At 52.0% G+C, this 14,790-nt stretch overlaps 1 protein-coding gene across 1 annotated transcript in view; it reads left to right on the top strand.

The window, feature by feature from the left end:
* The first annotated feature begins 424 nt into the window (after positions 1-424).
* The window catches only part of LOC134036615 (fibroblast growth factor 12-like), a 17,012-nt gene continuing 2,646 nt past the window's right edge, over positions 425-14,790 (top strand). The window contains exons 1-4 of the mRNA XM_062481614.1: positions 425-1,586; positions 2,696-2,743; positions 7,721-7,831; positions 13,982-14,129. Of these exons, the coding sequence (XP_062337598.1) occupies positions 1,391-1,586; positions 2,696-2,743; positions 7,721-7,831; positions 13,982-14,129 (503 nt within the window). The 5' untranslated portion in view covers positions 425-1,390. The remainder of the gene's footprint in view (positions 1,587-2,695; positions 2,744-7,720; positions 7,832-13,981; positions 14,130-14,790) is intronic.

Genomic DNA, 14,790 nt, shown 5'->3' with positions numbered 1-14,790 from the left:
TCTCCTCTCTCTCTCCTCTTTCCTCTCTCCTCTCTCTCCCCTCTCCCCTCTCTCCTCTCTTCTCCCCTCTCTCATTTCTCCTCTCTCCTCTCCCCTCTCTCCTCTCTCCTCTCTCTCCCCTCTCCCCTCTCCCCTCTCCCCCCTCTCCTCTCTCCTCTCTCCTCTCCCCTCTATCCTCTCTCTCCCCTCTCCCCTCTCCCCTCTCTCCCCTCTCTTTCTCCCTCACACACATGCTCTACGCCACTCACATGTGCACACACACATCGTTTCCCCTTCTATTCCTTTTCTCTGTGAGATCCTGCGAATTCTCATCCAAACCTCAATCACGTATGATTGCGTAGGGATAAAGAGGGAAGGAGAGAAGGAGAGAGAGACAGAAAGGGGGGGGGTGGGGGGGGAGAGCGAGAGAGAGAGAGAGTGAGAGAGAAAGAGCGAGCGAGAAGGAGATAGAGAGAAAGCTCATTCACAGCTGTTTGTCGGCTCGTACAGACAAGAAAACTCAAAGCACCGGACTCTGGTCGGTTTATATAATTTTTTTTGTGAAGACTATAAAATAATTATTAACTGCACCTAGCTGCTTCGTCACCATGTTGCTACCGCATTTATCCCCGTGATACACCGGCCACAGACGTTGCAGGTCGGCGGGGCTGGTTACCGCGCTGCTGCACGGGCACAGATGCCACGAGTCCTGAAGAGCGCGAGGGCCATCAGATAACCGGCTTGTTACCGACGAGTCATCTGTTTTGTCGCCTGTGATTTGGGATTCTATGTCGGATTAAAAGTGTCGAAGCTCCGTATCCACGCTTACTGAGGTTGTATGACCCCCCCCCCCCCCCCCCCCCCCACAATAATTTAAACAACTGCGCGTTTGACGGGCAGGTGTCCGTTTGTCTGTGGAGAGCCAGTCACGGACAACCCCGGTCTGCGAGGATCATACCACGCGGACGGGCGCGCTGTGAGACGCGGCGGCGCTGTCCACCTGGAATACCTGAAGCACGCGCGCACGCTCCCTCGGCAGAGGAACCAACTCGTGTTGCACTGTTGAACGTTCCTAGGTTTGCTGTATTTTTTGTGTTGCTTTTAGTAACGACAGATGCTTTTTGAGATAACAGCCATTGTCCGTTAGATGTGCTGCCTGTCAGGACCTCGCGGCTACCTGCTGTCGTTACCCCGGAGGAGGCTCTCTGCGGAGCAACGATGCGCGCGGTAGATTTTCTAAAGGGAACAGAATGACATTTGGCTGACGCTCATCCTGGACCAAATTAGAGTCGTTTGGGATTTAAGGTTGTTTTACATTTATTTATTTCCTAATATATTTGCGCAAAGAAGCCGCACTACTCCTGTCTGACGGCACCGGGATTGTGGTCGGTTCGGCTCGCCCGCGGGGGAGATGGCTGCAATCGCCAGCTCCCTGATCCGTCAGAAACGCCAGGCGCGAGAGTCGAACAGTGACAGAGTCTCCACTTCTAAACGGCGCCCGAGCCCCAGCAAGGACCCGCGCTCCATATGTGAGCGCCATTTCTTAGGGGTCTTCAGCAAAGTCCGTTTCTGCAGTGGGAAGAAAAGACCCGTTCGGCGGCGACCAGGTCAGTCCCCCCCCCTCCCCCCTTCCCCCGCCCCGCGAGCGAGCGAGCTGAGGCGCTAGCGCAGAGGCTTCGTATCACGCTGCTGGAGAAGATAGAATTTCTCCGCGGCGACTGGGAGCAAGCGATGCGAAAATTCCACCTGTTCCATGGCTCACGTGTTGTCTGTCGAGATCCACCCGCACGACACAGCAGCACGGGCCTCCCGCGGCATCTGGGGTCCAACATTATATACATGTTGTGACGTGACCGATATTAATGTTATATTGCTGTCAATCCCAGTGATGGATGGATACCCCGGCACCATCACAGACATATATACAATCAAAGGCTGAACATTGTCATGACAGCAATTAATATGAATATATTTACATAAATTCCACCCTGCTATTTTTACGTGTCCTCTTCTTCTGCCAAGTTGAAGGTTTAAATAATTGAACAGAGAAGCAGAAAGAGACAGAAGCAAAGTTCCCCGCAGTGCAGTAGAAGATGAAGACTGTGTGTGAGGTGTGTGTGTGAGGTGTGTGTGTGAGGTGTGTGTATAAGGTGTGTGTATGGAATGTGTGCGAGGGGTGTATGGAGTGTGTAAGTGTGTAAAAGTGTGTAGGGTGTGTGTGTTTGGCAGAGTATGTATGGTGTGTGTATGGCGTGTGTAAGAGTGTGTATTGAGAGTGTCTATGACAGAGTGTGTATGGGGTGTGTAAGAGTGTGTATGAGTGTGTGTATGACAGGGTGTGTATGGAGTGTGTAAGAGTGTGTAGGGCGTGTGTGTATGACAGAGTTTGTATGGCGTGTGTGTGTATGACAGAGTTTTTATGGAATGTGTAAGAGTGTGAGTGTCAGGCAGCAGGCAGACAGACAGACGCAGGCAGACAGACAGACATGTAAGCAGGCATAGGGCAGACAGGCAAGCAGGTAGACTGCCAGCCAACCAACCAGCCAGCCAGCCAGTCAGTCAGTCAGTCAGTCAGTCAGTCAGTCAGTGCCCCTCACCCTCACCCAGCAGGTCAACCTAGCCCTGTAATGTTCTGATGTACATGCCATTCTGCCAGCAGAGCGTGTGTGGGAGAGTGTGTCTGCTAAAAGCTTGTTTTTCCTTCTGTCCCCGTAAGACGCGCCCTCCAGCGCTCCCCTGGTCCCCCGTAAGGGCTGCAGGCTAGGTCAGTAGTCCAGCCTCCATCTGTGTGCTGTCTCCTTCGTCTCCACCACCACCATCTCGCGCCCATGTTGACGCCCACTGCAGGGGGAGGGGAGGGAAGGAGGGGAGGATGGAGGGAAGGAGGGTGGAGGGGGGGATGGAGGGAGGGGGGGATGGAGGGAGGGAGGGAGGGGGGGAGGGGGAGAAAGAGAGGAGGAATGGTTGTTGTTGGGGAGGAAGATAGGTGGAGGGGGGGGGGTTTGGGGCGGATTGTGGGTGCTTCCTGTGTCCGATTATGTCACTTCCTGCTGCTCTGTTTCCACACTGTGCTTTGATCTGATGTCTTCTCCTCTTTTCCTGGTTTCTACTGGAAGAGACAACAGTGACTCGTCCAGGCCTCTCTCTCTCTCTCTCTCTCTCTCTCTCTCTCTCTCTCTCTCTCTCTCTCTCTCTCTCTCTCTCTCTCTGTCTCTCTCTCTCTCTCCTCTCTGTCTTTTAGCTGGTGCCCTCCCTCCCTCCACCTCCTTCTCTCTCCCTCTCCCTGAGCTGGTCTCTGTTCCATGTGTGTTTGATCTGTTTTTATTCTCGTTCTGGTTGGGCTCCTCCAGTGTCTCAGTGCGTGCTGTTTAACATGTGGAGTACTGCTTTTTGTGTGTGTGTGTTTGTGTGTGTGACGTATAGTGTGTGTGTGTACCATGCGTGACCACTGTGGACTGTATCAGTGAAGGTGATCATTCAGCATTCCATGGTCATACCAACACCTGTCAATGTTACCTGCTCCTCTGTGTCACACACACACTCACACACACACACACACACACACACAGATGATATCATCTTCTCTGGGCTGTCAGAGAACACTAAGCTCACGTTCAAACTGTGTTTATAGAGATGCAGTTAACTGCTGTGATTTAGTAGGTCCACTTCCCTCCAGACCTCCATCACCACCACCATCACCCCTCACCCCTCTCCCCAGCCCCATCCCCACCCCCAGCCCAGCCCCAGCTCCACCCCCACTCCCAGCCCTCCCAGGTGGTGATGGATGTGGCCGATAGGATTGATGGCCAGGCCCCTGCAGGCAGAATGACTGGAGGATTGATGGTGGTGGTGATGTACAGTAGAGTGATGTGAGGTCAGTGGGGGAGGCTGATACAGGCAACACAACTCTCCCCTCAGCATTCCACTGAACCCCTTCACAACTCAGATTCCACAATTCAGATTCCAGAGTTGTAAATTCCAAGGTTCCAAGGTTCCAAGGTTCCAAGGTTCCAAGGTTCCAAGGCGTGTTGCCTGGATGTTCTCTGTGAGACCATCAAAGCCACCATCGAAGCACATCCACAGTCTCCTGCTGCTCCTCCTGACTAGAGGCGACATTAGTCCGCCCAAAACAAAGGAAGCAAAGAGTCTCTGGAGAACCTTCCGGATTCATCCAAGGACGGTGCTGTTTGCCAAGCACAAGCACAAAGGCAGAGAGGATTACTCTAATGATGTTCTGATGCAGACTTTCCAGTCACTGCTAATTTAATGAAGGTTGTTGATGAGAGACGGAGCAAGGGGAGGTGCCAGCTGTCCTGGAGACACGCCCCCACACCCTGACCCCTCCCTGGAGACACGCCCCCACACCCTGACCCCTCCCTGGAGACACGCCCCCACACCATGACCCCTCCCTAGAGACACGCCCCCACACCCTGACCCCTCCCTGGAGACACGCCCCCACACCATGACCCCTCCCTGGAGACACGCCCCCACACCCTGACCCCTCCCTGGAGACACGCCCCCACACCCTGACCCCTCCCTGGAGACACGCCCCCACACCCTGACCCCTCCCTGGAGACACGCCCCCACACCCAGACCCCTCCCTGGAGACACGCCCCCACACCCTGACCCCTCCCTGGAGACACGCCCCCACACCATGACCCCTCCCTAGAGACACGCCCCCACACCCTGACCCCTCCCTGGAGACACGCCCCCACACCATGACCCCTCCCTGGAGACACGCCCCCACACCATGACCCCTCCCTAGAGACACGCCCCCACACCCTGACCCCTCCCTGGAGACACGCCCCCACACCCTGACCCCTCCCTGGAGACACGCCCCCACACCATGACCCCTCCCTGGAGACACGCCCCCACACCATGACCCCTCCCTGGAGACACGCCCCCACACCATGACCCCTCCCTAGAGACACGCCCCCACACCCTGACCCCTCCCTGGAGACACGCCCCCACACCATGACCCCTCCCTGGAGACACGCCCCCACACCATGACCCCTCCCTGGAGACACGCCCCCACACCCTGACCCCTACCTTGACCACACTCACACACCTCTCCATCCCTCACAACCAAATCTGGCATGTTCAGAGACAAAAAATATTTAAATGTTGAAGTTATGTTATTGCTTAGTGGTGGAGCGTTTTGTTACATACCAAGAGGTCCCCGGTTCAAATCACCCTATGTACACTGCTTTGGATAACGTACAACCTTGGTTTCCTATCCGGGTCACCTGGAACATTTTGGTTTCCTGCGTGAGTTGATATCCTGTCTGTCCATTCAGAAAATCCTGGACTGCAGTCTTTCTCAAAGCCCAGACACCCACAGTCCAAGACAAGGAGAGATTTGGACATCGATTCCCTTTATCTCCAGATGGCTGTTAAAACCCTCAATCCACCAATCAAAGGATCCTTCAGCATGAGTGTGAAGAGCTCTCAGATCCTGGATCAGAGGGTTAGAGAAGCATTCCTCCAAACTCCACCTTACACAGCCCCTGCTCACAGCCCCTGCTCACAGCCTAGCCCTGGGCACAGCCCCCCCCCCCCCCCCACACACACACACTATTTAGCCCCAGGCTAGATATAATTTCCATGGTAACTTCCTAATCCCTTATTTCCTCCTGAAAGTCTGTGTTGGTCCAGTTTGCATTGGTACCATCCACTCTTGACTGGTGCTTGTCGAAAAATTCAGAGTGTAGTCCAGTTTTCAATGGTTTGGTCCAGTTATAACTAACCCGGTTCAGTTTTGATCAGGCCTAATTGTCAGAAGTCTGGTCCAGTTTTCAAAAGAGCGCACCAGTTTGAACCAGTCTGAACACCCAACCTTCCCAACCTTCCACACGCCCCCAACCCTAATACCCTGCCCCCTGCCCCCGCCCCTGCCCCCCCCAGCTGTGCATCCCAGAGACTGCAGCCTGGTTTGTTCCTCACTCAACATGGTGTACAGAGTGCTGTTTCCCCACAGAGATCAATACAGTGCTGCTCTACTCCACAATACACTTCTATCCAACAAACAAAATCATTAACACTCATTAACAATTATGCTGTTGTTCCCCTTCGGCGGTATAAACCACCCAACACCAATGGCCTGTAAAATAAAATAATTAAAATATTAAAATGAGAGCAAAAATCTTAATTTAAAAGCTTAATTAAAACGGATTAATAAATGTTGCTAGCATGGTTCATTCAAAACAAGTAAAATAGTTTTTTTAAGAGTCCTGCTGTCTAGAAACCACAGCGGCAGGATCAAAGTTTCATCAGTTACACCTGAGTGCCTGAGGAGAACTTCTCAGGTCAGAACGACACACAGAAAAATTACATTAAACAAAATTTAAAAAGCAAGTGTCATGTGGCGAGTTAGCTCCCCCCTGACCCTGACCCTGCCCTGCCCAGACCCCCTGACCCTGACCTGGCCCTGCCCAGACCCCCTGACCCTGACCCTGACCTGGCCCTGCCCAGACCCCCTGACCCTGACCTGGCCCTGCCCAGACCCCCTGACCCTGACCCTGACCTGGCCCTGCCCAGACCCCCTGACCCTGACCTGGCCCTGCCCAGACCCCCTGACCCTGACCCTGACCTGGCCCTGCCCAGACCCCCTGACCCTGACCTGGCCCTGCCCAGACATATCACACCCTTCCCAGTCTCCTGTCCCATTTAAAACTTCATAGACTCCCTATAGTCCCTGTCTGATCTGCCCCTGGAGAGACACCTAGCAGAGGGTATATCTCCAGAAGAGACACCTAGCAGAGGGTATATCTCCAGAAGAGACACCTAGCAGAGGGTATATCTCCAGAAGAGACACCTAGCAGAGGGTATATCTCCAGAAGAGACACCTAGCAGAGGGTATATCTCCAGAAGAGACACCTAGCAGAGGGTATATCTCCAGAAGAGACACCTAGCAGAGGGTATATCTCCAGAAGAGACACCTAGCAGAGGGTATATCTCCAGAAGAGACACCTAGCAGAGGGTATATCTCCAGAAGAGACACCTAGCAGAGGGTATATCTCCAGAAGAGACACCTAGCAGAGGGTATATCTCCAGGATCAGGTTTGGACAGCCCTGCTCCTTCATATATTCTAAGTTATTATTACACGGCTTTGATGAAGACTGGATTCTGATTGGTCAATTACAGCATTCTACAATCTGTTGGTCTCTGAACAACAGACCTTGCTATAGACGCAGTTTTGACCTAACAGTTTTTGTAGAGGAAGCAATCAAAATTTGTTTTAATCAATAAAATCATTCTCATATCTCATATTTGTGTCAAATTCTTAATTTCTTTACAGTAGCCGTGTACTAAGCAGAATTATGTACAGAGAGGCTCTTTGCGTTGAGGCGTTTTATCACCCTGTCTGAGTTTATTTCACAACAAAGACCGTCTCACTGTACATCAACCCTCTCATACTAGTGACTGTAGTTCCACCCACCTCCAGCTGGGGGCGCTCTCCAGAGGAAGTGTCCACATCTGGTCCCACCTTACCGTACCTGTCCTCCCTGTGCGCCAGGTCGACGGACAGGAAGTAATCAGGGGTGTGAAGGCTGTTGCTGAGGGGGTGTGGCCTGTTGCTGAGGGGGTGTGGTCTGTTGCTGAGGGGATGTGGCCTGTTGCTGAAGGGGTGTGGTGTTCTGCCAGTGGGTGTGGTCTGACTTGGTGGTGGGTGTGGTGTTCTGCCAGGGGGTGTGGTCTGACTTGGTGGTGGGTGTGGGGTGTGTGGGTCTTGTGTTGCAGAGCCTCAGCTGAAGGGTATAGTCACCAGACTGTTCAGCCAGCAGGGATATTACCTCCAGATGCAGGCAGACGGGACCATCGATGGCAGCAAGGACGATAACACAGACACCAGTGAGTAACTACAACTCCCCGCATGTAACACTGTACACAACAGCTCGCACTAACTAGTAACTACAACTCCCAGAATGCAACACTGTACACAACAGCTTTCAGTAACTAATGATTAACCCACTACAACTTACATCATGCAACACTGTACCCAGCAGCTTAGCAATTAGTGAGTAACATACTACAACTCCCACAATGCAACAGTGTACTGTACATTACAACTCCCAACAACTACAGCGAGTACACTACAACTCCCAGAATGCAGCATTGTTCACTACATCTCCAAACAACATGTGACCTTGATGAGCCCCTTCTCACCTACCTCTGAATCTGGACGAGGGGAGGAATCATAAACCTGTCCCGAAGCCGGACGGTTTCAACTCCCCTATCAGCTGGTCGTTTCCCATCATGCAGTTGGGCAGGCAGTGAAGAGGACCTGCAGCTCTCATGACATCACCGGCGGTGAGAAGGGCAGTGTCCACCTGGCTGGGCTCATACAAGCCTGATGCTCAACGCTCTGGCTCATACAAGCCTGATGCTCAACGCTCTGGCTCATACAAGCCTGATGCTCAACGCTCTGGCTCATACAAGCCTGATGCTCAACGCTCTGGCTCATACAAGCCTGATGCTCAACGCTCTGGCTCATACAAGCCTGATGCTCAACGCTCTGGCTCATACAAGCCTGATGCTCAACGCTCTGGCTCATACAAGCCTGATGCTCAACGCTCTGGGTCATACAAGCCTGATGCTCAACGCTCTGGCTCATACAAGCCTGATGCTCAACGCTCTGGCTCATACAAGCCTGATGCTCAACGCTCTGGGTCATACAAGCCTGATGCTCAACGCTCTGGCTCATACAAGCCTGATGCTCAACGCTCTGGGTCATACAAGCCTGATGCTCAACGCTCTGGGTCATACAAGCCTGATGCTCAACGCTCTGGGTCATACAAGCCTGATGCTCAACGCTCTGGGTCATACAAGCCTGATGCTCAACGCTCTGGGTCATACAAGCCTGATGCTCAACGCTCTGGGTCATACAAGCCTGATGCTAAACGCTCTGGGTCATACAAGCCTGATGCTCAACGCTCTGGCTCATACAAGCCTGATGCTCAACGCTCTGGGTCATACAAGCCTGATGCTCAACGCTCTGGCTCATACAAGCCTGATGCTCAACGCTCTGGCTCATACAAGCCTGATGCTCAACGCTCTGGCTCATACAAGCCTGATGCTCAACGCTCTGGGTCATACAAGCCTGATGCTCAACGCTCTGGCTCATACAAGCCTGATGCTCAACGCTCTGGCTCATACAAGCCTGATGCTCAACGCTCTGGGTCATACAAGCCTGATGCTCAACGCTCTGGCTCATACAAGCCTGATGCTCAACGCTCTGGGTCATACAAGCCTGATGCTCAACGCTCTGGCTCATACAAGCCTGATGCTCAACGCTCTGGGTCATACAAGCCTGATGCTCAACGCTCTGGGTCATACAAGCCTGATGCTCAACGCTCTGGCTCATACAAGCCTGATGCTCAACGCTCTGGCTCATACAAGCCTGATGCTCAACGCTCTGGGTCATACAAGCCTGATGCTCAACGCTCTGGCTCATACAAGCCTGATGCTCAACGCTCTGGGTCATACAAGCCTGATGCTCAACGCTCTGGGTCATACAAGCCTGATGCTCAACGCTCTGGGTCATACAAGCCTGATGCTCAACGCTCTGGGTCATACAAGCCTGATGCTCAACGCTCTGGGTCATACAAGCCTGATGCTCAACGCTCTGGGTCATACAAGCCTGATGCTAAACGCTCTGGGTCATACAAGCCTGATGCTCAACGCTCTGGGTCATACAAGCCTGATGCTCAACGCTCTGGGTCATACAAGCCTGATGCTCAACGCTCTGGCTCATACAAGCCTGATGCTCAACGCTCTGGCTCATACAAGCCTGATGCTCAACGCTCTGGCTCATACAAGCCTGATGCTCAACGCTCTGGCTCATACAAGCCTGATGCTAAACGCTCTGGGTCATACAAGCCTGATGCTCAACGCTCTGGCTCATACAAGCCTGATGCTCAACGCTCTGGCTCATACAAGCCTGATGCTCAACGCTCTGGCTCATACAAGCCTGATGCTCAACGCTCTGGCTCATACAAGCCTGATGCTCAACGCTCTGGCTCATACAAGCCTGATGCTCAACGCTCTGGCTCATACAAGCCTGATGCTCAACGCTCTGGCTCATACAAGCCTGATGCTCAACGCTCTGGGTCATACAAGCCTGATGCTCAACGCTCTGGGTCATACAAGCCTGATGCTCAACGCTCTGGGTCATACAAGCCTGATGCTCAACGCTCTGGGTCATACAAGCCTGATGCTCAACGCTCTGGGTCATACAAGCCTGATGCTCAACGCTCTGGGTCATACAAGCCTGATGCTCAACGCTCTGGCTCATACAAGCCTGATGCTCAACGCTCTGGGTCATACAAGCCTGATGCTCAACGCTCTGGCTCATACAAGCCTGATGCTCAACGCTCTGGGTCATACAAGCCTGATGCTCAACGCTCTGGGTCATACAAGCCTGATGCTCAACGCTCTGGCTCATACAAGCCTGATGCTCAACGCTCTGGGATGCCTGGAAGGACTGAACCTGTTGGGCTGACTTGAGATTCAAACACCACCAGTGTTCTTATCATGAGTCATCGCTTTACTTGCTAGCAGTTCAATCCCAGCATGCAACATTCAAGCCGTGAGTCATCTCTTCACTTTTCCAGGGTGGCCTGGTGTCATCTCTGGTGTGGTTGAATAATGCTGATGATGAAGCTGACGAACTTAATCAACTTAGAGAGATGTGTGCACAGACATAACATGGAAAGGTGATGTTATGATTGGATGTACACTGTGACATTGTGGAAGAGAGACCTTGTTATTGTAGGGCTGGTTGTTCCTGGTCGTTAGGTAGGGTTGTGTGAGACATCACAGGTTTAATGAACTCATTAACAGCAAGAGTGGAAGGGATTTTCATTAACAATGTTAGCGTGACTAAACAGCTGAGGAACACGAGGTGAAGCAGTGTTTAATTCTGCCCCACTGTGCCGTGCGTGTGTGTGGATGTGTGTGTGTGGATGTGTGTGTGTGTGAGTGTGTGTGTGTGGATGTGTGTGTGAGTGAGCGTGTGTGTGGATGTGTGTGTGAGTGAGCGTGTGTGTGGATGTGTGTGTGGGTGAGTTTGTGTGTGGATGTGTGTGTGAGTGAGGGTGTGTGTGTGGCAGACACCTCATTCATTATGCTGGTTAGGGTGCAGAGCAGGTCCAGGGAAGGTAAGCAATGACACATCATATCAGTCTCCGTTCAAACTTAGAAACATCTGGTATGAACCCACGCTTCACTGGGAACATCTGCCTGAAGAACCCTGGAGATCCCTGGAGAACCTTGGACCCAGGTCTCAAGGTTCTCCTGAGGTGAGGTCTGTTGGTCTGATGGATGTTTCACAGGGTCCAGGTGTGACGGTGTGTGACAGTGTGTGATGTCAGGTGTGTGATGTGACTAGGACAGCAGAACAGCAGTAGAGGACAGCTTTGATAGATCTCTATCAGACCCCCCAGCTGTGTGTGTGTGTGCGTGTAGACGACAGCTTTGATAGACGACAGCTTTGATAGACCCCTATCAGAACTGCCACTGCCTCTGTGTGTGTGTATGTGTGTGACCCCTGGTCATGATGTTACCCATGGAAAGATATTATGGCACGCTTTGGAGTCGAATCAATCAGAATCAATTTAGCTCTTACAAAACACACACACAGTCCAGTGTCTCTCTCTGACCAGTAGAACTCTCAGTGTTCCACCACTAGAACCCTCTCATATCCCTGTTGGAGAACATCTCAAGCACTAAGCTAGTCTCTGACGCCGAGAGGGGCAGCTGTAAATAATTCAGGAAATAGAAACTAAAAATATATTTTTCATCTCTCCCTTTGTAGCGTGAATCATTCTCCACTCAAACAGATGAAAACTGAGGATGACAAGATGGGAAGAGAGAGACAGAGAGAGAGAGAGAGAGAGAGAGAGAGAGAGAGAGAGAGAGAGAGAGAGAGGGAGAGAGAGAGAGAGGGATAGAGAGAGGTGGAGAGATGGATAGATAGATGGAGAGAGATGCAGTGGTGGAGAGGGAGGTGGACAGAGAAAGGTGGATGTAGAGATGAAGAGAGTGAGATGAAGAAAGAGATTGATGGAGAAAGACATAGAGAGGTGGAGAGAGCGAGTGATGGTTGGAGAGAGAGAGATTGATCTCTAGACAGAGTAGCAGGGCAGTATGGACAGCATGCTGTATTCAGACAGAGTGGCAGGGCAGTATGGACAGCATGCTGTATTCAGACAGAGTGGCAGGGCAGTATGGACAGCATGCTGTAATCAGACAGAGTAGCAGGGCAGTATGGACAGCATGCTGTATTCAGACAGAGTAGCAGGGCAGTATGGACAGCATGCTGTTGTAGCCCCTCGCTGGGTGCCTATTAATTAGCAAAATAACTGATCACCCCACCACACCCCCACAACCTGTGACACCAATACAGCAACAGCGGGAATAATTTATCGTCCGTAGGTGACCTGTAGACCAATGGGATCCTTCAGAGGATCTGTGGACCAATAACGTAGTCCGCTGTAACGTTGTTAGCCAATCAACTGAGACCTTAACTGGTCTCCTCACAAACAAGTGTGTGTGTGTGATAGTGTGTGTGTGAGTGTGTGTGTGTGTGTGTGAGAGTGTGTGTGTGAGTGTGTGTGTGTGATAGTGTGTGTGTGAGTGTGTGATAGTGTGTGTGTGTGAGTGTGTGTGAGAGTGTGTGTGTGTGTGTGTGTGTGAGAGTGTCCTCTGGGACGGTGATAGGTTATGATGTATTGCATTTTCTCATTTCTGCTCAGCCTGTAAGTGTTACAGTTACCAGAACCTTGAAACATCCTGCCCTATCCATCACTGCCCCGCCTCCATCTCCCGTTTACATCTCATGTTTAATCTCACCTATCGTGTTTAATCTCATGTTTAATCTTACCTATCATATTTAATCTCATGTTTAATCTCACCTATCGTGCTTAATCTCATGTTTAATCTCACATATTTTGTTTAATCTCGTGTTTAATCCCACCTATCATGTTTAATTCCACCTACCATATTTATTCCCATCCATGATTGTTGTTAGGTGATTGTTGCTAGGTAATTGCCGGCTGTATTTACCTGCTCTAATTGCTGCTCTAATCTCACTGAGAGAGAAGTAGGGAGGGAGAGAGATAGAGAGGTGGAGAGAGGGAGAGGTAGAGAGAGAGAGGTACAGATAGAAAGAGAGGTAGAGAGAGAGATAGAGCGAAAGAGAGGTAGAGAGAGGGAGAGAGGTGGAGAGAGAGATAGAGAGAGATAGAGGTAGAGAGAGGTAGAGAGAGTTGAGGAGGAGAGAGAGGATGGGGAGGGAGAGCAGGAAACAGCAGGTCGATACCTCCTGTATTGAGTGAAATGAGATCTGCTGATGTGTGATATTGGTGTCGACACTTCTCCCCTGCCTGTTGGCTCCATCTGTTTGCATCATCCCTGAGAGACCAGCCTGGAGACCAGCCTAAAGACCAGCCTACAGACCAGCCTGGAGACCAGCCTAAAGACCAGCCTACAGACCAGCCTGGAGACCAGCCTGGAGACCAGTCTTGAGAGTACAGCCTGGCCAATACAGCCTGAACACAGTGACGCTGTTACATTATGTGGAAACCTCCCCACTCCCCCTTGCTCAAACCCCCCCTTCAGTCGCCATGTCAGCTCCCAGCATCTGATCCTGGACCAGAACACACACACAGCCTTCACCTGGACATCATCCTAGTCTATTAACCCCTCTCCTTCTCTCCCCTGCTCCCCATCTACCCTCTCCTCCTCTCCCTCTTGCTCTCCCCCCTCCTCCCCCCTCCTCCCTCCTCCTCCTCCCCTCCAACCCTCCTCCCCACCCACCCTCCTCCCCACCCCCCCCCACCCCCCCTCCTCCCCCCCTCCTCCTCCTCCCCTCTTCCTCCCCCCTCCTCCCCACCCCCCCTCCTCCCCCCCTCCTCCTCCTCCCCTCTTCCTCCCCCCTCCTCCCCACCCCCCCTCCTCCTCCCCTCCTCCTCCCCTCCACCTCCTCCCCCTCCCCTGCAGCTATGTTTAACCTGATCCCCGTGGGGCTGAGAGTGGTGGCCATCCAGGGTGTGAAGGCAGGACTCTACATCGGCATGAACGGAGAGGGCTTCCTCTACAGCTCAGTAAGACTCTGGACCCTCTGCCTGTGTGTGTGTGTGTGTGTGTGTGTGTGTGTGTGTGCGTGTGCGTGTGTGTGTGTGTGTGTGTGTGTGTGTGTGTGCGTGTGTAAATGAACAGGTGGTGCTCTCTGTGTTTGTACAACGTCGACACACAGCAGATTGAGATCCAGCATCTGACTGTGGTTCCTTCTCTTGCTGGGATTACAATCTAGGGTTGAGGGATTAGAATATAGGGTTGAGGGATTAGAAGATAGGGTTGAGGGATTAGAATATAGGGTTGAGGGATAATAATCCATGGTTGTGCATTATAATGTGTATACATGGGGGTCAGATGGCTGAGCAGTTAAGGGAGTCGGGCTATTAATCAGAAGGTTGTAGGTTCGATTCCCGGCTGTGTCAAATGACGTTGTGTCCTTGGGCAAGACACTTCACCCTACTTGCCTCGGGGGGAATGTCCCTGTACTTACTGTAAGTCGCTCTGGATAAGAGCGTCTGCTAAATGACTAAATGTAAATAATGTAGGGTTGTGGTTTTATAATCTGGAGTTGAGAGATTATGATGATGGGTTGTGGGGTTAAAATATGGGGTTGAGGGGTAACGATTAAAGGAATGTGAGATGATAATCTGGGGTTAAGGACCTGCTTTCAGTGCCTGGATGTGTAGGGGTAGCACTCCTGCAGCCGTGTTCTAACCCTAACCCTGGTTAGG

The sequence above is a fragment of the Osmerus eperlanus genome, chromosome 16, assembly GCF_963692335.1.
Source record: "Osmerus eperlanus chromosome 16, fOsmEpe2.1, whole genome shotgun sequence".
In the NCBI taxonomy this organism is placed as follows: domain Eukaryota; kingdom Metazoa; phylum Chordata; class Actinopteri; order Osmeriformes; family Osmeridae; genus Osmerus; species Osmerus eperlanus.
Note: the sequence above shows the minus strand (reverse complement) of the source record. Positions and strands in the feature narration are given on the sequence as shown.